General features: G+C 50.7%; 13 protein-coding genes across 13 annotated transcripts; 6 read left to right on the top strand and 7 right to left on the bottom strand.

Moving 5' to 3' along the window:
* Positions 1-1,756: 1,756 nt before the first annotated feature.
* BDV14DRAFT_205007 (amino acid/polyamine transporter I) lies at positions 1,757-3,506 on the top strand (the record flags this gene model as incomplete). Its single annotated transcript, XM_073774638.1, has 4 exons — positions 1,757-2,350; positions 2,400-2,599; positions 2,665-3,242; positions 3,319-3,506. 4 exons carry the CDS (start codon positions 1,757-1,759, stop codon positions 3,504-3,506), a joined length of 1,560 nt encoding a protein of 519 aa, XP_073623139.1.
* A 489-nt stretch (positions 3,507-3,995) lies between these two features.
* On the bottom strand, positions 3,996-4,826 carry BDV14DRAFT_211859 (uncharacterized protein; the record flags this gene model as incomplete). The annotated part of the gene is made up of 1 exon (XM_073776188.1): positions 3,996-4,826. The coding sequence occupies one exon, from the start codon at positions 4,824-4,826 to the stop codon at positions 3,996-3,998; it is 831 nt and encodes a 276-aa protein (XP_073623138.1).
* A 418-nt stretch (positions 4,827-5,244) lies between these two features.
* BDV14DRAFT_205005 (heme-dependent oxidative N-demethylase family protein) lies at positions 5,245-6,863 on the top strand (the record flags this gene model as incomplete). Its single annotated transcript, XM_073774637.1, has 3 exons — positions 5,245-5,749; positions 6,097-6,286; positions 6,368-6,863. The coding sequence occupies 3 exons, from the start codon at positions 5,245-5,247 to the stop codon at positions 6,861-6,863; spliced, it is 1,191 nt and encodes a 396-aa protein (XP_073623137.1).
* A 263-nt stretch (positions 6,864-7,126) lies between these two features.
* On the bottom strand, positions 7,127-7,931 carry BDV14DRAFT_205004 (cytochrome P450; the record flags this gene model as incomplete). The annotated part of the gene is made up of 2 exons (XM_073774636.1): positions 7,127-7,822; positions 7,875-7,931. The coding sequence occupies 2 exons, from the start codon at positions 7,929-7,931 to the stop codon at positions 7,127-7,129; spliced, it is 753 nt and encodes a 250-aa protein (XP_073623136.1).
* Positions 7,932-8,269: 338 nt separating this feature from the next.
* On the bottom strand, positions 8,270-10,182 carry BDV14DRAFT_183242 (PQ-loop repeat-containing protein). Its single transcript, XM_073770353.1, has 3 exons — positions 9,879-10,182; positions 9,572-9,820; positions 8,270-9,522 (listed from the first exon to the last, which is right to left on the bottom strand). The coding sequence occupies exons 2-3, from the start codon at positions 9,632-9,634 to the stop codon at positions 8,857-8,859; spliced, it is 729 nt and encodes a 242-aa protein (XP_073623135.1). The 5' UTR covers positions 9,635-9,820; positions 9,879-10,182; the 3' UTR covers positions 8,270-8,856.
* Positions 10,183-10,432: 250 nt separating this feature from the next.
* Positions 10,433-11,006, top strand: BDV14DRAFT_205002 (RNA recognition motif domain-containing protein; the record flags this gene model as incomplete). Its single annotated transcript, XM_073774635.1, has 4 exons — positions 10,433-10,455; positions 10,546-10,618; positions 10,690-10,796; positions 10,889-11,006. The coding sequence occupies 4 exons, from the start codon at positions 10,433-10,435 to the stop codon at positions 11,004-11,006; spliced, it is 321 nt and encodes a 106-aa protein (XP_073623134.1).
* A 605-nt stretch (positions 11,007-11,611) lies between these two features.
* Positions 11,612-14,101, bottom strand: BDV14DRAFT_149069 (putative Na/H antiporter). The gene is made up of 6 exons (XM_073766521.1): positions 14,039-14,101; positions 13,832-13,992; positions 13,107-13,780; positions 12,978-13,060; positions 12,512-12,920; positions 11,612-12,444 (listed from the first exon to the last, which is right to left on the bottom strand). Exons 2-6 carry the CDS (start codon positions 13,947-13,949, stop codon positions 11,971-11,973), a joined length of 1,758 nt encoding a protein of 585 aa, XP_073623133.1. The 5' UTR covers positions 13,950-13,992; positions 14,039-14,101; the 3' UTR covers positions 11,612-11,970.
* A 235-nt stretch (positions 14,102-14,336) lies between these two features.
* BDV14DRAFT_183233 (uncharacterized protein) lies at positions 14,337-14,858 on the bottom strand. The gene has a single exon (XM_073770352.1). It carries the CDS (start codon positions 14,596-14,598, stop codon positions 14,395-14,397), a length of 204 nt encoding a protein of 67 aa, XP_073623132.1. The 5' UTR covers positions 14,599-14,858; the 3' UTR covers positions 14,337-14,394.
* On the bottom strand, positions 14,700-16,031 carry BDV14DRAFT_149029 (RNA-DNA hybrid ribonuclease). The gene is made up of 2 exons (XM_073766520.1): positions 15,471-16,031; positions 14,700-15,391 (listed from the first exon to the last, which is right to left on the bottom strand). Exons 1-2 carry the CDS (start codon positions 15,856-15,858, stop codon positions 14,802-14,804), a joined length of 978 nt encoding a protein of 325 aa, XP_073623131.1. The 5' UTR covers positions 15,859-16,031; the 3' UTR covers positions 14,700-14,801.
* Positions 16,032-17,457: 1,426 nt separating this feature from the next.
* Positions 17,458-18,320, top strand: BDV14DRAFT_205000 (uncharacterized protein; the record flags this gene model as incomplete). Its single annotated transcript, XM_073774634.1, has 2 exons — positions 17,458-18,063; positions 18,126-18,320. 2 exons carry the CDS (start codon positions 17,458-17,460, stop codon positions 18,318-18,320), a joined length of 801 nt encoding a protein of 266 aa, XP_073623130.1.
* Positions 18,321-19,534: 1,214 nt separating this feature from the next.
* On the top strand, positions 19,535-21,201 carry BDV14DRAFT_183230 (uncharacterized protein). The gene is made up of 3 exons (XM_073770351.1): positions 19,535-19,773; positions 19,857-20,389; positions 20,478-21,201. The coding sequence occupies exons 1-3, from the start codon at positions 19,546-19,548 to the stop codon at positions 20,905-20,907; spliced, it is 1,191 nt and encodes a 396-aa protein (XP_073623129.1). The 5' UTR covers positions 19,535-19,545; the 3' UTR covers positions 20,908-21,201.
* A 567-nt stretch (positions 21,202-21,768) lies between these two features.
* Positions 21,769-22,878, top strand: BDV14DRAFT_204998 (uncharacterized protein; the record flags this gene model as incomplete). Its single annotated transcript, XM_073774633.1, has 3 exons — positions 21,769-22,049; positions 22,110-22,199; positions 22,263-22,878. 3 exons carry the CDS (start codon positions 21,769-21,771, stop codon positions 22,876-22,878), a joined length of 987 nt encoding a protein of 328 aa, XP_073623128.1.
* Positions 22,879-23,179: 301 nt separating this feature from the next.
* On the bottom strand, positions 23,180-24,542 carry lysB (homoisocitrate dehydrogenase lysB). The gene is made up of 4 exons (XM_073770350.1): positions 24,500-24,542; positions 24,395-24,435; positions 24,167-24,336; positions 23,180-24,108 (listed from the first exon to the last, which is right to left on the bottom strand). The coding sequence occupies exons 1-4, from the start codon at positions 24,525-24,527 to the stop codon at positions 23,265-23,267; spliced, it is 1,083 nt and encodes a 360-aa protein (XP_073623127.1). The 5' UTR covers positions 24,528-24,542; the 3' UTR covers positions 23,180-23,264.
* Between the last annotated feature and the right edge of the window lie 33 nt (positions 24,543-24,575).

The following is a 24,575-nucleotide window of genomic DNA, read 5'->3' as shown; positions in this document are numbered from 1 at the left end:
GCTTGAATTGCTGTACGCTGGCCTCAACGCCCGCCCGAATGTCTGCTTGAATGTCTGCTTGAATTGCTTTACACTGGCCTCAACGCCCGCTCGAATGTCTGCTTGAATGTCCCCTTGAATTGCTTTACGCTGGCCTCAACGCCTGCTTGAATATTTGCTTTAATATCTGCCAAATAAATTGAATTAGCTATGGAATATATATGGTCTTGTACAGAGTAGGCATACTTAAGTAGAGTGTCTGAGTGTGCTGCCGACTCAGCAACACAGCAGGGCCTCTTCTTGGGATCTCTCACTCCTCTCCTCTCTCTCTTCACCAACCACCACTACCATTACCACCACCTACCATGGCGTACGAGCCTGCTTATTGAGTCTCTTTCCTCTTTATCTGGATGCTGTTACTGACTTCTCTGTACGGATCGCTTGTTTTCATGAGCTTTTTGTATAGAAAGCTGATGAAAATAAACTGTTCTGTACAAGTGTTACTAGTACCAACAACACCAATACCAACAACGCTGCTGCCCCCGCCGTGAGCCTCCATGCCCTTTTCCGCCGGCTTGAACATACAACACCTCCTGGAAGATACCCTGTTCTTCCTCTGCAGGGTCAGGAATATCTGGCACCCTTTGTACATACTCGCGTGGGGCTCGCGCTGCTGGCCCGCCAAGGGCAGGCTGTTCCATTTGTCCGCGGCAGTATCCAGGCAGATCAAATAATGCAGCATCGGCCCTCATACATTAATGCCCTGCTCATTCAATCAAGGGGTATCCAGCTTGCGCGGCCTTGTACGCGCTGCCGCACCCTACAAGGTTGCCGACCCTTTATCGATTGCCGTCACCTTCCAGGCGCGTTTGGCGGAGCATGCGCCAACTGCAAATGGCCTGATAATGCTAGTCAGTGCTCCGTACGAGATGAATTGTGGGATGTACGTGGGGAGATACGTCAGCCTTGTCTTCCTGTTGGAGAACAGGGTATACAACCAGGAGGTGCTGTGGATCGTCCAATCAACTTGGACGCGGTGGAAGGTGATCGCGAGAGGCCGATCAACTTGGCTCTCATGGATGCAATTGACCTGGTTTCGGACGAGGAAGAGGAGGGGGAGGAAGGCGAGGAGGCCAATCCAATTATTCTATAACCAAAGTAAAGCTTGGTGAAATAAAGCATGTACAATTAGATGGGTATTCTGCAGGCAGAATACTAGCGTTTACCGGCCACGTGAGTTTCTATCCTTTTGTTCAAATAGGCCTCCGTAGTAGGGAAGGGATAGAGACCCTGCGGACAAGACAGTTTGTCCTTGATAGGTTGAGCCAGCTCAGCGATCTTATGCTCTCTAAGCCTGTAACGCAGGTTAAACTAGCTGTTTTGGAAGTTTTCAAGCTCCTTGATTTTGGGGTCGATGTATTTTGGATGGATGTACTGCATTTAATAGGGGCAGTCACTGTCATAGGGTAGCTCTCATCATTTACTTTTTTCCTCAAGAGCTAGTCATATATAACACCTGGATGTAAGAAGGATAGGCGCACACTAACCAGTATAAGATATGAGTACCGAGATAGCTACATGATAAGGAACCAACTGGGTAAGTCATCGCGGCGCGGCCACGCAGGAACGACACTTTACGAATTCGAGAATGATAGCAGACAAATCAAGATGATGGTACATATGGCTGTAGAACCCATGGATTTATATAGGAATCAAGCCCATTCTGTTCTCTTCTGGTGTCTTTAGACTTGCCATCCCATTGCTCGGCGCCTCAAAGATGCCTTCCTCCAAAGAATACACCTCGACAAAGAAACATGTAGAGAGAAACGAAGAAGACATAGCAGCAGCCCAGCTGCAAGAAATAACAGGCTACACACAGCAACTAGTCAAAAACCGCTCAACGTTCCACGTGGTATTCATGGCCTTTGTCCTAGCAGCCATCCCCTACGGCCTCGCAACAAGCCTATTCTACCCCTTGATCAACGGCGGCCCAGTCACAATAATCTGGGGCTGGATTACCGTCTCTACAATCATTATTTGTGTTGCGGTTTCCCTTGCTGAGATTACGAGTGTTTACCCTACGGCTGGGGGTGTCTACTATCAGACGTTCATGCTTTTGCCCCCGTCCTCTCGCAAACTGGGGTCTTGGATCTGCGGTGCTGCGTATGCAGCGGGAAATATACTGATTACATTAGCTGTGAACTTTGGTACGACGGGGTTCTTCATTGGATGCATTAACGTCTTTGAGGTTGAGCCTGGCGTTGGGATCTTTCAAGCTGCGACGTACCAGCACTTTCTCATCTTCGTTGCTATTACTGTGCTTTGTAATGCTACGTCGGCATATGGGAATAGATGGCTTCCTTTACTTGATGTATGCACTCCATAGTCTTGCATTGCGCTCGATTGGCTAACATCTACAGACCTTCGCTATTTTCTGGACATTCGCCGGCCTTGCAGCTATCGTCGTCTGCCTGTTGGCCATTGCTCGCAACGGACGCAACTCGGCAGAGTATATATTTGGCGGCTTTGAGCCCATGTCCGGTTGGCCTTCTGGTTGGGCATTCTGCGTGGGACTTCTTCACGCCGCGTACTCGACGTCTTCTACGGGGATGGTGATATCGTATGTCCTGCATTCCCACATCAAGGCCTCCACAAAAGTACTCTGTACTAACGAGGGCACTCCAGAATGTGCGAAGAAGTCAAAAACCCCCGCACGCAAGTTCCCAAAGCCATAATCTTCACCGTGCTAATCAACACCCTTGCCGGACTTCTCTTCCTCATCCCAGTCGTCGCCGTCCTCCCCTCTGCCTCCCTATCTACCCTCCTTCAATCAGACCAACCCTTTCCAGTGATCGTGAAATCAGCAATCGGGTCTGAGGCCGGCTCCTTCCTTCTCCTCCTCCCACTCATCATCCTCGCACTTTTAAACGGAATAGCCTGCACAACAGCGACATCGCGCTGCATCTGGGCGTTCGCACGCGACGGCGCAATCCCCGGCGCGAGACACTGGAGTCTTGTCCATGGATACTTGAATGTCCCGCTGAATGCAATGATGCTTAGTATGCTGTCTCAGATTCTGTTGGGATCGATATACTTTGGGTCAGAGGCGGCGTTTAATGCGTTTTCTTCTGCCGGGGTTATTTTTTTGACGGTTAGTTATGCGTCGCCTGTTGCTGTTTCGCTGATGGGGAAGAGGAAGGCTGTTAAGATGGGGGGGTTTGATTTGGGAGTTTTTGGGGTGGGGTGTAATGTTGTTGCGCTTTGTATGTTTCCAATTCCTCTCTCTATTTTTTCTTCTTCAGGTCGTCGCTGCTAACCTACCTTGGTCGTGAGTTATAGGCTGGTCGGCGCTCGCAGTACCGTTATTCTGCATGCCGTCTTATCTCCCGGCTACAGCGGAGACGGTTAACTATTCGTGTGTGGTGTTTGTGGGATTCATTACTGTTGCGTCGCTCTGGTACTGGCTTTGGGGGTATAAGGGGTTCAAGGGGCCGGTTTTCGATGATGTTCAGGCCTTGGAGAACTGAGAGAGTGAGAAGGGGTAGGTGTCTGCTTTAAACAGGAAGCAGTATATTTACTTGGGATGACATGCAAGTATGGCATGATATTTTTGGCCAGGGTCAGAACTGCGCTATCATTGTTCCCTAAGCGGAAATTCATCACGACTACCTACCTAGGTGCCCGTAGGCACTGTGCGACTAAGGTTGTCTTTCAGGGCATTTAGTTATTGAGTAGCGTAATTGCGTTCGAGTTGGGGATAATCAGGCAATTACAATACGAAGTAACCACGCATTGGGCTTGAAGACTATGCTGTACGCTTATAGAGAAACCAGTCCAACACACCTATAGGCATGTATGAGGGTGCTAGGTGGTTTGATTCACCTGCTTCTACTATCCAATTGCTCTCTAGTACACAGCTTGATTGCAATCACACATATTGGCAGAACTACACCTCAAAAAAACCTGCTAGCATTGAAGTCCAAAGCCCTACCGTCCCAATCTATCCCCATCCATATTCAAGGCAACGTATACCCCCCATCAACCGTAACCTCCGCCCCAGTAACAAACGAACTGGCCTCGCTCGCCAAATACAAAAAAGCCCCCTTCAACTCCTTAACACCCCCCAGCCTCCCTAGCACCGCCATTCTCCTCGCCTCCCCATTTGACGCAGGACAATCACTCATATCCGTCTCAATATACCCCGGCGCCACAACATTAACCCTTGCAAACCCCCTCCACTCGCGCGCAAGACTTCGGCCCAGATGCGTAACGGCTGCCTTGGTCATATTGTACACTGTATGGTCGACTGGGACGGTAACAACCCGACCGCTTATACTACCCGTTATAATGAAGTTGCCGAATCCCTGCTCTTCGAAGATGTGGCCGACTATTTTGGCGCTGTGAATTACCCCATGCACATTAACGGCCATCTGGGCGTGGTATTCTTCGAGACTTTGTTCGAGGAGCGGTTTGGGAATGGAAATTCCGGCGTTGGCGAGGAAAATGTCGATTTGTCCGAACTCTTTCTTTATCTCGATTATTATAATTTTTAACTTCTCGTAGTCAGAGACATTGCATTGCCTATTCACCACCCTCACGCCGCATCTTTGACCGAGTGCTTCTGTTTTGGCTGTTAGCTCTGGTGTAGCGCGTTGGTGGTGGATGTTTATTATATGCGCGCCTGCTTCGGCGAGGGCTTCTGCTGCGGCGGCGCCGATGCCGCGGCTTGCGCCGGTTATGACGGCGATTTTGTTCCTCAGGAGGAATTGGTCGAGGACATTATCTGGAATTTTGGGGAGTGGGTGAGAGGGTGCAGTGTTTAGGCTGTTTCCGTAGGTCATTGACATGGTTGTGTGATGTTTTTAGGTTTTGTTGGAGGAGTTTGTTGGTAGGTAGCTATGGTTCCAACGGGCGTGGATTGGTAGGGGTCTGTGTGGGTTTCTTGATATCATGATCTTTTTTGCCTTGTCTCGGTATATTGGAATGTATATCTTGTCTTTTTTCACCACAAGAATGCTATACGATTCGCTACAGGGTGTATGTAGCTGGCATTGACATAGAGTCGAGCATAAATTCCCGAAAAGGAAATGCATCGCGAAGCCACTCCCATTGGACAAAGGCACCGACTGACAGATCAACCCCAGGAACCGCGCCAGCATGCATGCCACGAGACCTCAAATGACGGAGATAAGAATACTAAAGTTAAAAGTTGGCATTGAAGCGCACGTACCATCACCAGATATTGATCTACCTCAAACGCACCAAATGGCAACTAACATCCAACACTTCCTTCAAACCGGCCAAGGGCCCTTCGGTCTCACCAAGTCCGCTTTTTTAGGGCTTCTGGCCCTATCCGCTGCGGCATCACTTGTCTTCTTGAGATTCTACGGTTTCTCCTTTGCTGCAAAGATACAGTCCACATTCTTTCCATCAAGAGCTCCAACAAAGTCCAAGTTCAATTCCAAGTCCTGCTCCGACCCCGATCCAAAGACCCAATTCCCGCCCTCTCGCCGGGATGTCCTCTTCAAGGCAGCAAAGGCGAACCCAACGGCCGCGAAATACGCAGAGCTTCTCAAAGCCAAGGGCTTAAAGAGTGGCCCTACTACAGCAACTGGCTTCTCCGAAGCAGACATCAAAGCTCTCGGCCGATTCCCCGATTACTCGGTCTTAAGCGGCGTTCCGAATCCCAAGCCATGTCCCGATTTCAATATCAAAACTGCTTGCCTTCGCCCGTATAGGCCGTTTAGATGGACTTATCACCAGACGATGAGTGAGCTCCCTTGACTACCCAGCTTGAGCTAGTTTCGGCGGTTGCTAACGTGGAATAATCCGCAGCGCTCCAGAAATATGAACCCGACTTCTGGGTCGAACTAGAACAGAACTACTTTTCTAGCCTTGAGCAGTGAAAAGCCCTTCTAAGACAACACGGCAATAAAATCCTAAATCACTTTCCAGATGCAGAATTAACGCTCGCCTGCCGTGAGTTAATGTAAATGGTTCTCTAGAATATATGTATCTGATATTTAAACCAACTCTCTCTTAAAGAGAACAACACCATTTTCGTCAACAGGCTCCTTGACACCAGGACAGATCTAACAAGTACACACCCACTAACAGTCCTCTTCGATAATGTCCCCGAGGACTTCCCCATGATGATCCGCGACTGCGAGACGGGTGTATATCATCTCCGCGCGGGATTTATATGTTCAAGTATAGGCTGGACATTCGGGACGCATTTTGGACGGCCACTCGCAGCGATCCACACAGAGGTGAACGACTATGACAAGATGGCTAGGTCTATGGATCGGTACGTCTCCATGAACGTTACCCTTGCCGTCTTTCCCTCCTTAACATTGCAGAACAAAGCTCTATTCTAACAAAAAGGTAGATACTTCACAAAAATGCCCACCGACGCCCCCATCCAGCGCGGCGCCTGGTTCATAGACGACTGGAAGCCGCTCTTCGTAACACCAGAAGAGTACGCCCTGAACTCTGGAGCATGCCATTCCAATTCCGACAACCAAGTCCCCATAGAGCAGTGCTATCTGCGCGTTGACTGGCAAACACTGCGCTGGTTACTACTTAGCGGCGCGATCGTGTTTAATTTCAAGGCTATCTTTACGCCTGTTACGGAGATGAGAGACAAGCCTTATATTCCTTCTTTGTTGTATAAGCAGGTTATGGAGGGGAAAAGGCTGATTACGGAGCCAAAAGTGCATAGGCATCTTTTGCCAGTTGTTTTGGGAAAACTTAAAGAGTGGAGGGGGGAGCAGGAGGATAAGGGGTTAATTGTCAAGGACTGGGATGAGGAGACGCTGAAAGAGAGTCCGTTTTATCCGGGGTGGAAGGGGAGGTGGAGGGAGAGGGTCGGGTTTAGTATTTGAATGGTTTTGTTTGACAGGAAAGTCTGCATGGATTTCGGGTCATCTCGGTGGATTTTGAGGCAGCGGGGAGGTATTGAATTGGTAGCGAGATGAGAGCCTTGGTCAAGAAATTTTAATTGATGACGCGGGTGCACTGATCGATTCCCAAAACTGATGAACTCCAAAAATGCCTTTGAACCCCAAGGGCTACATGTAGGCTAGTGCTTTCACCATTCGCTTCCGTTTCGCATCCTCCTGACGGTAAAGAGCCACCCCCCGATAAATTACTCTCTGCATATCTCGCGTAACCGCAGATAACACTGCCTAGGTTTCCTCGTACTGCTCAACAACTCCCCATACCCCGAAAGACCCTCAGGACAAGACAGAAGTTCAAAACGCCAAAGAAGCAGGACCAAGAAAATTCTCATCTCCAAACAAGCCAGCTTCCTAACGGAACATCCGCGCGTCCCAAGCCCAAAGGTTAATTGCGGACCGGCTGTAGGTACAAACTGCTCTTCCTCCCCATCAACGCTTCCTAGCCAGCGCGCCGGATTGAAGGTGCCGATGTCCGTTGCATCCCAAGCGCATAATCTTGCCTCGAGATCTTTTGATGTGGGAGTAGTATGGGTGGGAAGACTAGGGTTCGTCATGCTTGGGCCTTTTATTAGATATGTAACAACTGTGCCCTTGGGGATTGCGTGCCCGAGGATAGTGGTGTCGACTAGTGCTTCGCGGTCAATGGCGACCGTTGCAGCGGAGCAGCGGATGATTTCTTCTATGGTGGCGTCGAGGTAGGGTATATCGGCGGCTATCATCTCTTGGAGGCTAGGTGTGCGTTTGGCTGTCAAGGCCTCCTGGAATGAGGCTTTCAGGGCCCGGCGCAATCTTGTTTGCGCGTGGGGTTGGTCCGTGAGATACTTTAGGCCCCAGCAGAGGGATGTGCTTGTTGTTTCGTGGCCGGCTATGATGAATCCAACGGCCTGTACTTGTTAGTCTCAATTCGAATGATAAACCTGGATACGGAGAGCATACCTCGTCTATGCACACCTGCGAAAAGTAATCTGGTTCTCGACCATTCTCTCTAGCCATTGCTCGCTCGCGGGAAAGTATATGGCTCAGTGCAGATTTCACGGGCCCCTGGCCCAGCTGATAGACAGCGGTTGCGATCTCGCGCCGGACAAATCTCTCCTTCACCCGCAATGCCCTTTTGATTTTGGGTCTCTGGCAGACCCAGATCCTTGAAAGGCGCGGGAGGGGAGACCCTCGCATGTCCCCGATTGCTTCTGTTAGATCTAGTATCGCTTGTTGTTCCTCGGGTAGAGGACGGTCTGGGAGATGATCTCTTCGTCCATGTCATCTCGCTGCTTCATGCCTCCATCTGCAGGTGGCATCTCGCCCATACCAACAATTGTAGGACCCCCCCCCCCAAAAAAACCCCCATAACAGCACCCAACGCAAATCTATAAACATCCCCATCAGCTACGCAGATTTCCCCTTAACCGCCCACAACTCAACCAACCGTCCAACAAAATCATAAAGAACCGGCCCCACGACCTCCCTCAGAAACACCTCCCCCGTAACGTCACCCATATAATGCCAGGATCCTCCTGGAACGGTGGGCAATGACAGTTGCATGATTCCCACCGTGTAGGCTCACGCGCTTCAGTGTATATGCCGGGCTACTTTTCCACTGCGTGATGGTCTACGAAGCCCTTCGATTGATTCCATCTGGATCTGATATAATTGAATTGTTTGTTGTCAACCACAGCACACGGACGAACCGCGCTTCACTGATGGGTCAGAGGAGATTCTCTCAGTACAAGGGTAAGAGAAACAAAGCGCGATGTGCATGTGCAACCCTGCTGAAAATCTCCTGCATTGGATATGATTGGACTTTGGGATGTCAGGTGCTCAACGCGAGTATGACTAAGTAGGCACGGAAAGTGTCTATATTGATGTATACAGTGAAATCATGGCTGAGCCTCAAACACATCAGGTCCTGGTATGAGATTCATCATACAATGCGCTCCTCATCTCTATCAGTTCTGTCTTCATGATCACCTTCCTCGCTTTCGTCAATATTGGAATCTCTCCTCCCCTTGACAACCCGAAACCACAGCACAATAACCATAAGTCCAATCCAAACCCCCAACTCCGTTGCATAAACAACAACTCCCAACACATCAATGGTAGGCTGAAACCCCACAGACAAAAGAGAAACTACATCCCCGCTCGCGTCTAGTATCGCAAATCTTAACGATAGCCCGGCGTCCGACTTTGTTCGAAACATATCAAGGTAATGCCGTAGCACACCACCGGCAAGTAGTGCTGCTGCAAGGGAAGCCATCAGAATAGCAGCCCAATCTTGACCTCGATCATTCGCGGTGCGGATGCCGTAGAATAGACCGGCTTCGATTCCACCGAGGACCACTGCAATGGTCGTCGCAACGAATCCAACTCTTTTCAAAGTCCATTTGTCGCCGTAATATTTACACTGGCTCCACGTTACCAGAGAAAGAAAGATAAGGATGTTAGGCTGGACTTGCAATGCCACGTTGAAAGACTCGGCGATGTTATATACGCCCAGTGGGACGCCGGCGATCGCCCAAGCTAGGAAGAATGTTGTGGAGAGTGACTTCGTAGAGTGTCGACGGTAGTTCTTCCATATTTGGGGAAGGAGCTGGTTTATTTGTTAGTTGTTGCTGTCTAGATAGAGGGGGTCGGCGTACCTGTAGCGACCACAACACGGCGCCCATTGTCCCGAGGACGTTTGCGGCGACGGGGTTGTCCATATTCTCCCGTCGATATACAGCAGATAGCCTTCTATCATGGTTTGTATAGTATTAGAAAGTCATTCGATTCAGGGGTCTATTAAGACAGTGGTGACTGATAGACGGTGCTGTGATGACATTTTGCTGGGAGATGGGACCGATGTCGCTCCACACGACACTCCGCACCCCACGCTGATGATTTTAGGACTGGTAAGGTTATCAGTTCATCAACCAATCTCGTGTTTTGTACAGTCTTATGACATACCAGCTTTCTGCTCACGATATTCATCGAGTCAGGATAATTTTGATTCCGTCAAGTAAGCGACAGTTCGTAGGTAAGGATCGCAGGAGCAGTCCCGTCGCGGTCTTTCTGTCATTAAATGCCAAGCCCTTCGTGACAGCGGGAACCACCAAGCCCAGTGCCATTAGCACCTCGGAAAAATCGAAGAGGTCGGAAGGACGGGCGAATATGGTCGAGAATGAAAGGTAAAGTCTGTCATTGCAAACAGGTGTTCAAGTGATACTGCATATGCAATTGTGTACATAACTGACTGCGGGGTCTACAGCCGCTGACAGTTGACTAAGGACCTTCTGGGTGAAATGAGCCAAAGACAGCAGAAATTGCACCAGATCCGCTGACAAAGCACGATTGAGTTTGCAGTTGGCCTCCACCACGTGCCTGCCTCTTCCCTGCCAACTTACCCCGCGGCCGAGCTTTCTTCTGCATCTTCTTCCTCTTCCTTCCTCATTCTCCCGACTTTCTTCCAATCCTCCTCAGTCCTTACGCGTTCCCTCTTCGCCTTTGGCATCAAAGTCATCATGGCGACTAAGCTCTTCGTTGGGTATGTCTATCCACCACCGACTCCTGATGGTTGAATCTGCAGAATCAACCCAACACAACATTTGCCACTCGATTCCTCTAACACAAACAGAAACCTCTCCTGGGGTACCTCTGACCAAACCCTCCAGAACGTCTTCTCCGAGTACGGTGAGGTCACTGATGCCGTACGTTTTTTATCTACTCGTCCCACCCACGCCTCTCTATTTACAGGCACTAACACATTACTTAACGACAGATCGTCCTGAAGGACCGCGAGACCGGCCGCAGCCGTGGCTTTGGCTTCGTCACCTTCAGCTCCAGGGAGGCTGCTGACTCTGCCATTGCTGCCTTGAACGAGCAGGAGTACGTACCATCCTTCCTCATCCTTCCTTCGCTTCTCTGAGAGCGTTCCACTACTACTGCTGGCATGTTTACTAACCTCATTCCCCAACTAGTCTCGACGGCAGACAGATCCGCGTCAACCTCGCCAACGCTCGTCCCTCCGGTGGTGGTGGTGGCGGCTACGGCGGCGGCGGCGGTGGTTACGGCGGTGGTGGTGGTGGTGGCTGGTAATCGACAGACACGTACCACTACACACACGATCCGACACAGTCCACGTTGCACTTTGCAAAACGAAGATATGGAATACAGGACATGATTACCAATCTCGTCGATGGAAATGCTCGTTACTCGTTGCTCGTTGCTCGTTGCTTGTTGCTGTTTTTGATACCTAATCACCTACCTACCTTGCTACTCTCTACCTACCTGTCACGTTCTACCTACATACGCATCATATTCGTGCATGATGAGATGAGATGAGATGAGTTACGATGGATGGCATCCTAGGTTGATATCAGGCTTTCAATGATACCTCGTTAAGCATACTGCTGTTTTCTATTATTTTTGCGCTATCGATGCGTATCTGATTAGTAGATCTGGCGCGTAATTCTAGTCGGGGCTTCACCGACTGTTGTTTCTATATCATTGGCTTCGCAATACTAGGAATGCGGCGGGTGCTGCAAGGCTGAAACTGGGGAAATCAATATAGTCGTGAACTCAATAAGCTATTCGCCTAGAGGGTGTCTGCGCTGAGTACACCTCAAAGACTTAACACGACACTATAAGAGACCCCTGGAGAAGCCTTCCCCAGACACCCCAGACAAACCTAGCTAACACAACACAGTATTTGCGACCAGCGCATACTCCACTGGGTACAACTATTCAGTAACTCAGGTTCTACTAAACACAACGCTCACTGGGTGGCTTGCGTCCTAGTGATATCCATACGTCGGTTTATCTATCTGTATTCTCTCATCCCCTCCTCTATCCTCTTCCTAACTGGACTCCCTACCCTCAAAACCTTCAGCATCTACCCTCTATCCTCTATCCACGAACTACCGTATCCCCTCTAAAACCCCCGCCACGCGACCGTCGCATCAGGACACCCCCCAACTATGTCTCCCACCTTCATCTTCATGCCTCCACCCTCATGTCTCCGTCCTGCAGGAGCCGTCGGCGCGTACCTTACCAGTACCAATCAAGCAGCCGCCCCCTCACCACTCTTCAACACAATATTCACAGGCCGACTCGGCTCTTCCCCACCGCCGCTCCCGATCCGGCTATCCTCGCCCGCTTCAGAGGGGCGGATAACGCTCCGGCCGATTTGGAATGCGATGGGTTGAGGACTATGTCCTTGTCCATTTCCGTGTCCATTTCCATGACCATGATGCCCCTGTCCCTGCCCTTGTCCCTGCGCCGACCGTTCATTCCCATGTCCACGCCTCGCCGCAGCCGCACCGGGACTCTCGCCCCTCCGAAACCTCCTCGCGCTTTTGAGCAGCGAAAGCGCACCGCCCGTATCACGAGTCGCCGTGCTATGTGTTGTTGGGTTATTGGCGAGCGCGATAGGCTCATCAGCTGACTTTGTTGTGCTTGTGCTTATTGCGGCTGAGATTGTGCGCGGGAGGTGGTATCCTGCTTTTGCGAAGGGGATGGAGAGGCCGTGCACGACCTATACACCAGTTTCTCCACGTTAGTGAGTTGTCTCGAGGGTGAATGGAGGGAAAGGGGGAACGCACAATACTACAAATAACCAAAAACCAAACGACCACCTCAATAGCATCAGAAACCCTCTTAGCGTCTTCCCGCTGCACACCACGCACTTCAATTTTCGCCAGATACTCCCTCGAAACAGAAAGATAGAAGATCGCCCCGACACCAATCGGTCCAAAGAACCCCACGAAACTCGTCTGGAACAGATTCTCAATTTGATCGATATATTTGTGCAGGGCGAAAATAATTGGCATGCGTCGGACGAGCAGGATTAGGATTCCGAGGGGGACGAGTCGGTAGAGGGGGATTATGTCGTTGGTTAGGAAGAGGGACCAGGGACAGACGGCGCCGAACCACATGAAGACTGATAGGTTTAGGAGCATGTCTATTGTTGGTTGAAGGGAGTCGTCCATTGTTTCGAGGCGGAACCAGTCGCTGATACCATTAGTCATTTTTCTGGAGAATGGAAGGGAGGTGAGGGGAGGGGTATACTCTTGGGTAAAGACGTTTCCTGCTACAAAGCACGCGAGGAGGTCGTCTGTTCCTATCAATCCGCATGTTCCGACGATGAAGAGCTTTGATGGTCAGCTTTACTCCATATAGGGATTTTGGCAGGCCTACCGCAAGAGCAATAGCGAAAACAAGAAAACTCTCCCGATCAACATAATGCTTCTCCTCCGCCCAATGCAGCATCTCCCTCGAGATCCAACCAACCGTAACCCCATACCCAACACTCAGCAAAATCGTATAAGCCCACGTCTCATAAAACCACAACCCCATTGCCTTCCCGGCACCCCCGTCAAACCCCTCCCCTCCCATACCGGTATACTGAATGAGATAGATAGCGAAGAACAAAAACGGGTATCCGAGCCCATCATTCGCGCCCGATTCAGCAATGATAATCCGCTGCAACGGCTGGGGAACATTCTTATCGGCGAATTTCCCCTTGACGATGGAATTAGACAGCACTGGGTCCGTGGGCGTAACGCACGCCCCGACAGCAAGCGCATGCAGGAACGAGAAGTTCGGTACCAGCGCCCAGATAATCAGCGCGCTGCACATCCACATGGCTGCCATCCCCGGGCCAAGGAGAAGGGAAAGACTCTTCCATTCGATCTGCAGGTACCGCTTTGGTAGCTGGACGCCTGCGAGGACAAGTTGCACGCCTAGAACGAGCCGGGTAAAGCAGAGCGTGATCTGGTCGAGATTCTGGTCCGTGCCGAGCGCATAGTCGAGCGGTCGGATGAAGTTTGCTGCGTGCGGGGAGAAGACCACGCCTGCGAGGAGCGATATCACTGCACACTTGATCAGAAAGTACATTGGTTTAATGAGATTGGGGTACGTACAAGCTTCAGAAAGGTAGAATCTCTCCTTGAACAGGTACGAGACAAGGCCGAAAACGGAGATGAAACCCCCCAGCGTCGCACAAACGATGTTGAAATTGATGAGCGATAGGGTCGGCATGCTGCTATGCAATGTACCCCGCAAATATGTAGAAGAAGTGTTACTGATAAGAATTAGCATACTGTCTTTAATCGAGTTTGGAAATGTACGTGTGGAATTGGTTCAGCACGTGTTATTCAAACATAGTAAGGTTCCAGAAATGTGAGAGTCCGAGAACCAAGCTTTGTCTCATCTGAAAAACTCGCGATGGAAAGTATAAAGGACGATAGCGACTGAATCGATCGACGATGCGACGATGACTGTGATGGGTTGAAGATGAATGGAGAAAAGTTTGGGTGCCGAGGAGAAGGTTGAGCTTATCGCTGAGCTTGTCCCGGTTCGCCCAATCCGGGAATCCTTTCCTGACTCAGCTACGTTGGAGATATTTACCACTTTGATGCTTGGGTGTTGTTTGAAGGAGTTTCTTGAGAGTTATGAGAGTTATGCTGGATGTCGCTCTATCTAACTACCTTGAACCGTCATACCCTGGCACGGCCTGTTGCGCCCCGTTCACCGCGAGCTGGTCGGCCGCCCGATTGCCAGGATCTGTAGCATGTCCCTTGACCCATTCAAACAGTGTCTTGACCTTCAGCTCCGTGCGCTCCTCAATCTTGCTCAAAATATTCTCGACCAGGTCCCTGTTCTCCACCTGCTTCTTGTCCGACGTCATCCAGTCATTGCTCCGCCATTTCTGGAACCATACGGTAACACAATTGATCGCATATTGGCTATCGGTAACGACGGTCACGTCGCGATGCCGAGGTGCGATCTCGAGGGCGCGCAGGATGGCTGTGAGTTCCGCCCGTTGGTTCGTTTGGCGGCTACCTTTAAGGGGTTCAGATACGTTTCTGCTGGGAGAGGAACGTCAGTACACTACTTCTGCAAATAGAAAGTAAAGGAGACAAACCTCGCATCACCAGGGCCAAAGTAAACTCCGACACCGGCATTCGCGCCTTCTCGTCCATTCTTCAGCGAACTGCCATCGGTGTATATGCGGAGCATTCCCGGCGGGCCTTTCGGTTGCGTCTTGGTGGCGGCCTTTTGCGCGTCGGTCTTGTAAACAACCTTGCCGGTTTTCGGATCGAGAAGCACGTTCGGATCGAAACCATCTTCTGCACCAGGAGGTAAAGGACCCTCGCCTGGCTCAATGGGTGCGCCTTGTTCGTCCTTTGGAACTTCACTCGTCAATCCCGGGGCGCTCGCAAACTGGACAGGCGCTCCGCCGAGCTTCACGAATTCCTCCGCTTCTTCTCTTGTGGAAAACTTCTTGTATCGTGGTTTCTGAAATCCCTTGATCTGGTCTTGTGCATGAGCCCAGTTGGTGTAGACTCCGGGTTTGTGTCCTCGTTGTATCGCGTAGAACCTTGTCGGCTCCGCGCTTAGTGGCGACGCGCCCCGCGACGACGGAGGTTTGACACCGGTAAGGAAGGCATTCGCTTCTTCGAGCGTTGGGAATCCTTGGACTAGAGAGGTTTGTTAGTTGACTGTCCGATCGAATGAACATTTGTGTTGCGAAATTGCAGCGGAAAGTTTGGGACTCACAAACAGCGCCTTTAAAGCCCGTCACCTGGGCCAAGCAATCCTTCCACTCATAGTAAATCCCCGGCTGATACCCAGCCTTGACAGCATAGTATTTTCCAGCACCGCCTCTCTTTCGTTTTGTGCCTGCCGCGACAGGGGGTGAATATGAAGGTTTTGTGGCGGGCCCCGGAGTCGGGGACGGAGTTGTTTCGTTCATGACGTCGGACTGGACTTGTGGGGACAAAAAATCGGCGGTCGTCCGATTCGGAGATGGGAGACTTGGATGAGAAGAAGGAATTGGAAGGGCAGACGAGGGAGAAAAGAAGTTATGTAGATTTAGGCGATAGGTAAAACGAGGGATGAAAAGTCTCTTTGGGCTGCAGGTGAAAAGGGAACCCCTGGTGCCCATGCAGCGGAGAGCAAACGCGACGCGGTGGATTTGATGAGGAGAGGCGGAGTGACGGAGGGATAGAAGCTGGAGGAGTTGACGTGGCAGGACGTTGGGATGAAGGAGAGGGAGAAGAAAAAATAGGAGCAGAAAGTCGGGGGGTGGAGGGAGAAGGGGAGAAGGGGAGAAGGGGAGGGTCTGGGGGTCCCGGCCTCTGGGGGGGGGTTGCCCGTTTCTGTGGGCTCGGATTTGCGGTCAGTCTTTTACCTTCCACCTCCTATACAAATTCACTGCGACGATTTTGAATTATTACTTGGCTTCTATTGGCTTCAAGTGATGTTCATTGCATATGTAGATTTCATCAGAGTCACTGTATATAGTGAAGATATATCTTTGACCCCCTCTTCGGCTCCCCTCTTTTACCCCACGACACTTGCATTCAACAGCCTCATTCGCTCGTTCCCTGCTTCATACTCTCAACAGCCCGGAAGAGATTGTTTTGGAATCTGATCTCCTACTTCTGACCCCCTCGGGCGATGTAGTCACATAGAGGCAACAAAGCAGGTGCTTGCAACCCTAATGTGTTTACTGCGCTTCTCCACCATGTTTTCTATGCCTTTGGTGAAGCATGTGCAAGCCGAGTGCAACACCCGGCCTCTCTACCGAGTAATACTCGCTACTGTTTGAGATTCTATCTGCTTCACTAGATTCATAGCACGTAGATCGGCTCCTCATATTTCATCTCGGTAATAATAAGCTACTAAGCGGGCAAAGCACATCAGCCCGGACAACAGGGCTCAAGTACAACCGTGATCTCAAGTGAAGAAATTAGAGGTACAGTCCTTTGCTATTTGTTTTCCAATACCCATTTAGCACTTTCAGATTTCTAGGAGCCATTTCCCAAAGTAAGCAAAATTCTGCCTGCGTTTGCACTATCCGAGACAAATCGTGATGCCTCCTGCCTATGTAAACACGTGCCGCAAACCCTTTAAGAAAGAGCAGCCTCAACTCAGATCATCATGACAAGTCAGATATATACTGATGCTTTCTCGAGCTTACCTCTCCATACTTGCTTAGCCTGGAAATCCTAACCATAAACCAAGAGACCAGTGGTGGCTCAGCTGGACAGGCACAACACTATGGTGCTCCAATTATGCTCACAACACCATCACAGCTAATCACAACGCTTAGTCGTCAAACACAGGACCCCTTAGAGAAGAAGCAGCACCATGAAGCTCTCTCTCTGACTGCGACTATCATCCCAGATCTTTTCTCCCCCACCAACCTCAATTCTTACCCAACTGCATCACCTCATCGACTTCATCATCTGATGAACCTACTCCGGCTCGGCTCCCAACGTTGACTGCGGCACCAATAGAGCTTGGAAGATTCCATATAATGTAAGTCTATGGTCTGCGTGATCCGGTGTTAGTAGCACTGACCGAGAAGAGAAGCCCGTCAGCTACTTACATCCAAACCATCAAGGCTGCCAACTGTTGAACGTCAGGTATTAACCTTTTCGGGTTAAACAAGTAAGTGTTCAATCGACTGGCGGTTGTTGCTTTAACCTGTCTTGTGTTGCACCCAAGTTTGCAAGCTAATATCATGATCTACCGCAGGATGTCAAACTCTTTTGGCAACAATGGCTCCATGTACACTGCTTTCATCAACAATGGAACCGTGAACCCGCGAGACCTTCTCATCAATTCAGACCCTGGCTCACACACATCCGGTACTGACTATGTCGATCTGAGCTACCGGCTGCAGGAGGCGATCCAGACCAATGACTTGCCAGTATTTCTCAAGCTAATTGGAGAAGGTGCAACTCCGATGATGCTCTTGCCCAACCGCCATTTGGCACTGGACTTCGCCATCGAGCGTGACTGTGAGGGTATGGTCTGCTTCTTCCACTGGTTTGTCGATGATATTGCCAAAGTTGGCTTACGAGCTCTTCTTACCGCCACATTGATGCGTCGAACCGAGATGTTGGGGGTTATACTGGACATCGGTATGCGCGAGAAACTAGCCGAGGATGAAGCGATGAAGATGCTTGTCTTTGGCTGGGTCTGCAAGCATGGTACTCCAGAGATACTCGATATTCTCGATGAACACGGTCCTGAATTCAACTGGAAGGCGTGCTGGGGCTGGTGCTGGGTCCTGAGCAATCAAACCAGCAGCATCGTTAATGGTTCTAAAATCATTCAGCTCCGCAACGAATACATGGACGTACGTTTCTCTATACCTTTTTACTTTCATTAGGAAGCCATGTCCAAGTCTAACAAGTACAGCGCGAATGGCATGAGAACCCCTTCGGAGCCCCCGCTTCTCATAATACAACGGACGGGCCCCCTCTGCACAAGCTACTCGAGCGATTCTTCTACGAGCACCCTGAATTTGTTATTCACCACTACTGGGAGTACGAGTTTTGTCTTCCTCGTTACATTGACCTCCCAAACGCCAATTTTGACTTTCACATGTTCTAATGACTGGCGCATTACATTCGCATTCGCATTCGGGGTGTTATGGCGGTTGAGGACGGGCGTTATGAGGCTGCCCATTTTCCCTTCTTTTGTTGTATGGAATTGCATTTGGATTGAACGAACCTTCTGGATGGGAAAGTCGGCGCAATGGTCCATCTATTCTCCTCTCAGCCGCATTTGCATCGGGTCTGATAGCGATCAGGAACCGGCGTCGCGAGGGTTTGTTGTCATCTGTTCTGTATTGAACTTGGTTTGGATCACCCCTCTGGATGAGACAGGGCATTTACTAAACCGTCTGTCATCTGCGCAGTGGAAGATCTGTTATCCATTGGCTGGAAACCCGCGGTATCTGTACTATTATTGACTTCATGTACTTAACGTGACAATGTTCTTATACTTAAATTAAACCTTGTTATTCCCGGTCATAAAAGCGGAGGCAGAGCAAGGGCACCACCTAGGTACCTACCAGCCCAGTCAGAACCTACCTACCTGAAATGCTGAGATCGTTAAAGAACGTGACCCCAATCGCACCTGCCAATTTAGTTGATGGAACGGCGTCGCGCCTTATCTTTCGGAACCCATTAACCAGGGCCGCGCCTTCCCTAAGTAACGAGTCAGATCGCGGGGAAGGAGCGACGTAAACAACAGCGCCCATCGCACCTGCCACCTTCATCGATGGAAGAACGTTGCGCCTTTCGTTTCGGTACTGTTGTTAGCCCCGCGGTCGCTCCTTTAGGTAGTTTCACGACTTTGAGCAAACGTAGTCACCAAAGGAGGGAGGAAGGTGCGACTACCACTTGACTGCCCGCCCGCCATCGTCGCTCCTACCGGCTTGTCCTGAATCATTTTCTGCCAAGAGCTGGCGGACGGCGGACCTCGTATTCGGTGTCTTATGTACTGCGTTGGAGGCGCGGATGTCTTGGCTTTGGTATACTGTATGTATATGGGTCTGGCTGTGAAGAGGAGTGAGCCACAGAGGGAATACTGAGTTAGTTGGACACTGTTGTATGCCTAGAAATCATGTCGTATCTTTATGATTCAGTGTTTTGCTTTTGCTGCGCTGATGTTGTACAAGACGTGGTCTGGTCTGTATACCTGACGTCACCACATCTCCCTCCCTCTCTTCAGCTCAATCAACGCTAAACCCAACGCAGACCCCGCGAAAGTATAAAGTCCAGACTACACTCAGTACCTCAGTATACCAGCATCAAATCCAACATCTCTCTTGATGACGACAATGGCAGCATCTGAAATCCAGTCCTCCATCGAAAAAGACCTCTCAGATACACCATACGCCTGCTCAAACCTCACCCGATTAAGCGGCGGGACAGCGAACTTCGTTTACCGAGGCTTACTTTCAAAGCCGTTACTTGATGGAACGAGTACTGTGATCATTAAGCATGCGGAGGAGTATCTTGCTTCGGATGAGGGGTTTCGATTGACAGCGGAGCGATGTGTATGTTCCTTCCCTTCTTTCCCTCCTTCCTTCCTTACCCATAATGGGTTGTGTTTGAGGTAGATGTTAATGGATGGATATAGCTCGTTGAAGAATCCGCGTTGAGGGCTATGGAGGGTATGCACAGCGTAACAACAACCCATTCTCCCTCATCTCAGACAGGGGAAAAGGGAGAAAGATACCAAATAACAGCCAAAACACCCAAAATATACCACTTCAACCGCTCAAGCCACACACAAATAATGGAAGACCTCCCCGACAGTCTCGACTTGAAATCATTCATGCTACTTCGCGGCGTCGCGGAATCCATATCCCGTGACTGGGCAAGTTCGCTGGGTGAAACGCTCGGGACTTGGTTAAAATCTTTCCATATCTGGATTAATCATCCGCAGCAGGGATTGATAAAGGGTGAATTCGGGGAGTCGGCGTTTATGCGTGATTTGAAGTTCGCTGTTAATTATAATGGGTTACTCAGTAAGATTGAGGTGTTTCCTGAGATATTAGAGAGGAGTCGAGAGATATTCCAGCAGGTTCGGGATTTCGCGAAGAGCGAGACGGAGGCGGAACCAGATGGACTTGGAATCGGGGCAATGCATGGTGACTTTTGGAGTGGGAAGTACGTACCTATACTCACCTCATTTCCTCACTCGTCTCTCTCCCATCCCTCTCATCCGAATGATTGGACTCTGCTAATCTGTCCCCAGTGTCCTCCTCCCCAAATCCTCCCTCTCCCATCCAAACCCCGTAACACCCCTCTTAATAACAGACTGGGAAATGGCGCAGGTCGGCCCATTAGCACTCGACCTCGCGCAAATGATAGCAGAGCTATACATGCTGAAACTCTTCAAGGGGATTGATGCCGGAGTCTGGCTGATCCATGGCTTCTTGAAGGGGTACAGCGAGGCAAGTGGCAGCGGAAATGGTGACGGGATCGACGAAGAAATGGCCTTTAGAATCCTGATTCACGTCGGTGTGCATTTGGTGTTTTGGGGGAGTACAGTTCCGGGTTGGGGTGATGAGGAGCAGGTGAAAGGTGTTGTTGAGGTTGGGCGGGATATGATTCTTTGTGCTTGGAAGAGGGAGAGGGGGGTGTTTGAGGGGGATAGTGTTTGGGGTGTGCTGTTTGGAAAGTAGGTTGTCATCCGAGCCTGTCTGTTGAACAGCACCGCACACCGCTAGAGACTTCGATATCAGAACGCACGGAAAATAATGCCGATATGGATCTTGATATTCGCTCCGAAGTAAAACAAAAACCTCCGAGCATGGGCCAGTCAGCAGAAGCCTGTCAGCCTAACTCCTAAGTCCTAACTCCTGGCAACGAGCTTGGACACTGGATAAGTAGTACGTACTTCGAAGACCGCACAATCGGTTAAGCTAGCCATGTCTGTATCACAGCTTGTTGATCGCGTCAAAAACCCCAGAACAATCAATATGGGACCACGGAAACACACTTCCATATGCCAGTGGGTACAAGTTGGGCCGTTGAACGGTTCCGGCGCCGCAACCGCAACGCAGGGCATTCCCGAGGCACACTCCAGCCAGCCACAGCCAACGTCAACTGTCAAACTGAACTGACACCGACACCCCGTAACCACTAAGCCTTACAAGTAGTAGTCTAGTCACAGCTGTCAAAGCGAAACACCATTGGGGGCCAGGACCGACTGACGCAAGATCCATGGATGCTAAGCAACGCTAAGCTCTCAGGGCTAAAGATTGAAGGCTGTGCTGCTCCACTTGGACTCAGAGATTGGGGCTGAATTACTACGCGGATTCCCAATGCGGTAACCGTTTCGTAGCGCTTTGGATATGGGGAATGCTTAGCTTTTGCTTGAGTTTGGTTTTTTGTAGTCGAATTGTCGAGAACTTGAGTATAAGTATCTTCTTGTGGTCGGTTGGTGGTTGGATTTCTTTTCCATAGCTATCATTTCTTGTCTTACTCCAAGATTCTCACCTCATCTCGGGTCCCTGCATTTGACGCAGATTTTAAAATCTAGCATGCCTACCGTTACATCCCAAGGCGTCTCGATCGCCGAGCTGATCGTGTATGTCCCGACTGCGCTCGTGACATTCTTCGTGCTCTTCCGCCATGGTGCAGCCAAACAACTCGGCTGGATCTTTCTGTCGATTTTCTCCGTTGTGCGCATCATAGGTGCTATCTTGCAACTTATCAGCAATGCGAATCCGGATAATACCAAGTTGTTGGAGTGGGCGATTATATTGACGAGTGTTGGTCTTTCGCCATTGTTGTTGGCCAGTTTGGCGTTCTTGAAGAGGATGTATGTTTTCTGTCTTTGCTTGGTGGATGTTGGTTGGGAGGTTATATTAACGAACTGCAGCTGCGATGAGACAACGACTCGCGTACCGAACATGCGTAATGGCCGTGCTGTTGAGACGGTCAAATCGGTCAAAGGACCGCTTGGGTTGATGTGAGTACTCACCTTCCTCTCCAGATACCCTCCATAGAGGCAGCTACTGATTAGTACCTCCAGCATCCGAATCTTCACCAGCCGCGCAACAGCAACCTCCCGCCGCAGCATAACAATCCAACTCCTACACATCCCCGCCCTAATTGCCCTGGGCCTTGCAATAGCCGGCGGCACAAACAGCGCCTCCTCTGACCCGTCAAAACAAAGTACCGGCAAGAACGAGACCCGGGGCGCATGCGTTCTCTTCGCGGTGATGTACGCCTCCCTCGTTGCTCTATGGAGCATCACAACGCGCGACGTGAAGAAGATGGATACTGTGCAGAAGAGGATCTACTTTGCTGTCTTTGCTGCGTTGCCGTTCATGGGCGCGCGCGTCGTGTATAGCCTTATGAGCTCGTTTGGCAGTGATAGGCGCTTCTCGATGATCTATGGGGATGTTGGTGTTAGGCTGGGCATGGCGACCATCGAGGAGTTTGTGGTTGTGTTTATGTATACTGTGCTTGGGGTTGTTACGCCTAAGGCTGCGGTGCTTGAGAATAAGGATGATGCTAGTTCGCAGGAGTCGGGGGTTTACGCGCAGGGTGCGACGGAGTATAACGGTGGATCTGGATATCGCCCGGTTGAGCACCATGGTGGGTTTGAGAGTCGGGAGATGGGGTATGTGCATCAGCAGAGGTGATGGCTTGGATAACGAGTGAGAGGGCTCGAGTTGTTTTGCTTCTTAGCGTGTGTGATAGAGTACCTAGAGAGCTGCTATTTACCATAGAACGATTTTTAATGACATAGAGTGAGTCCTACGACGACGATCCATCGACACCTCCAGGTGGTGCTCCTTCTAATACTTCGATGTCCATCGCGCCTTCAAACACTAGGGAAGCTGAAATGTAGGGAAGGTACGATGGACCATCGCTCTTTCCGCGCAGACACCGAAAAGATCACCAGAAGGAAAGAGCGTCAAGATTGAAGTAGAGAAGGTGCGACCCACGGAGTTATCGGATTTTATATTTCCTTTAGACATTGCTCAACTTTTAGTATATCTCAGAATCTACTCTCTAACCACTATATTTACAAACGCTTCAGAACATCCTCCAAAACCTCAGTGGTGGTAGCCTTGCCGCCCATGTCAGGAGACAGGTACTTGCCTTCATCAAGGTTGGCATCAACAGCAGCATAGATCTTAGCAGCGGCAGCCTCCTCGCCCAAGAACTCAAGCATGACAGCCGTGCTGCGCAGAGTAGCAATGGGGTTAGCAATGTTCTGGCCCTCAATGTCAGGCGCCGAGCCGTGGCAGGGCTCGCCGATAGCAAAGTTGTCGCCGACGTTAGCGCTGGGAACGAGACCGAGAGAACCGACGAGCGCGGCAGCGCCATCAGAGAGAATGTCGCCGTAGAGGTTCGGTGCGACAATCACATCGTAGTACTCGGGCTGGCGGAAGAGCTTGTAAACCATCGAGTCAACAATCTGCTCTTCGACCTTGACGCTGCTGAACCGGTTGGCAGTGAGAATGGCGCGGGCGGTCTCGCGGAAGAGACCGTCCGTCTGGGAAAGGACGTTCGACTTGTGCGTGATTGTAACCATGGGTTCGGACCGGGTAGCGGTGGCAGGGTTCGTGTCGCGGATCTTCTGGCGGCGCTGGGCGATTTCGCCGGCGATGGTCGCGATGCGGGACGAGGCGCGCTCGGAGATCTGCTTGATGGCGCGGGCGACCTTGCCGTTGGGGGTCTGCTCGGTGGATTCCTCCTTTACGTAGAGGTCCTCGGTGTTCTCGCGGACGATGACGAGGTCAATGGGGTTTCCGGCGCTGGAGCCGACGGTGGTCTTGACGGGGCGGACATTGGCAAAGAGGTCGAGCTTCTTGCGGAGAGCGACGATGGGGGAGGAGTACCCGGCGACCTTGCCGGAGGGGGAGCTAGCAACCCACTTGTATTAGGATCCGCCTGTTATTTGGAAAGTTGTCCATGACCTACCTGACAGCACCGAACAGAGCACCGTCACATTCCTTCTTCAGAGTCTCAACGGTTTTGTCGGGCAGAGCGGTACCAGTCTTCTTGAAGCAGTCAAACCCAGCGTCCAAGTCAACAAAGCTAAACTTGAGGTTCAGCGAAGAGGGAAGCGATTCAAGGATGCGTTTACCGGCCTAGAAAGAGATTCGTTAGTCCAGTCCTCACTGCTCAGCTCTTCTCCGCGCAACTTACCGGGATGACCTCCCGTCCGATACCGTCACCGGGAATGAGACCTGCAAAGCGATCAGTGAGCGAGTGCCGGATACAACATGTAATAGCACAGAGAGAGCAATTGACCTATGCGAAGAGTCCGAGCGGCAGCCATTGTGAATATGGAGAGTATCCTGCTGGTCGAGAAAAACGGCCGCAATCG

The sequence above is a fragment of the Aspergillus stella-maris genome (genome assembly GCF_047715825.1).
Source record: "Aspergillus stella-maris strain CBS 113639 unplaced genomic scaffold BDV14scaffold_85, whole genome shotgun sequence".
In the NCBI taxonomy this organism is placed as follows: domain Eukaryota; kingdom Fungi; phylum Ascomycota; class Eurotiomycetes; order Eurotiales; family Aspergillaceae; genus Aspergillus; species Aspergillus stella-maris.
Note: the sequence above shows the minus strand (reverse complement) of the source record. Positions and strands in the feature narration are given on the sequence as shown.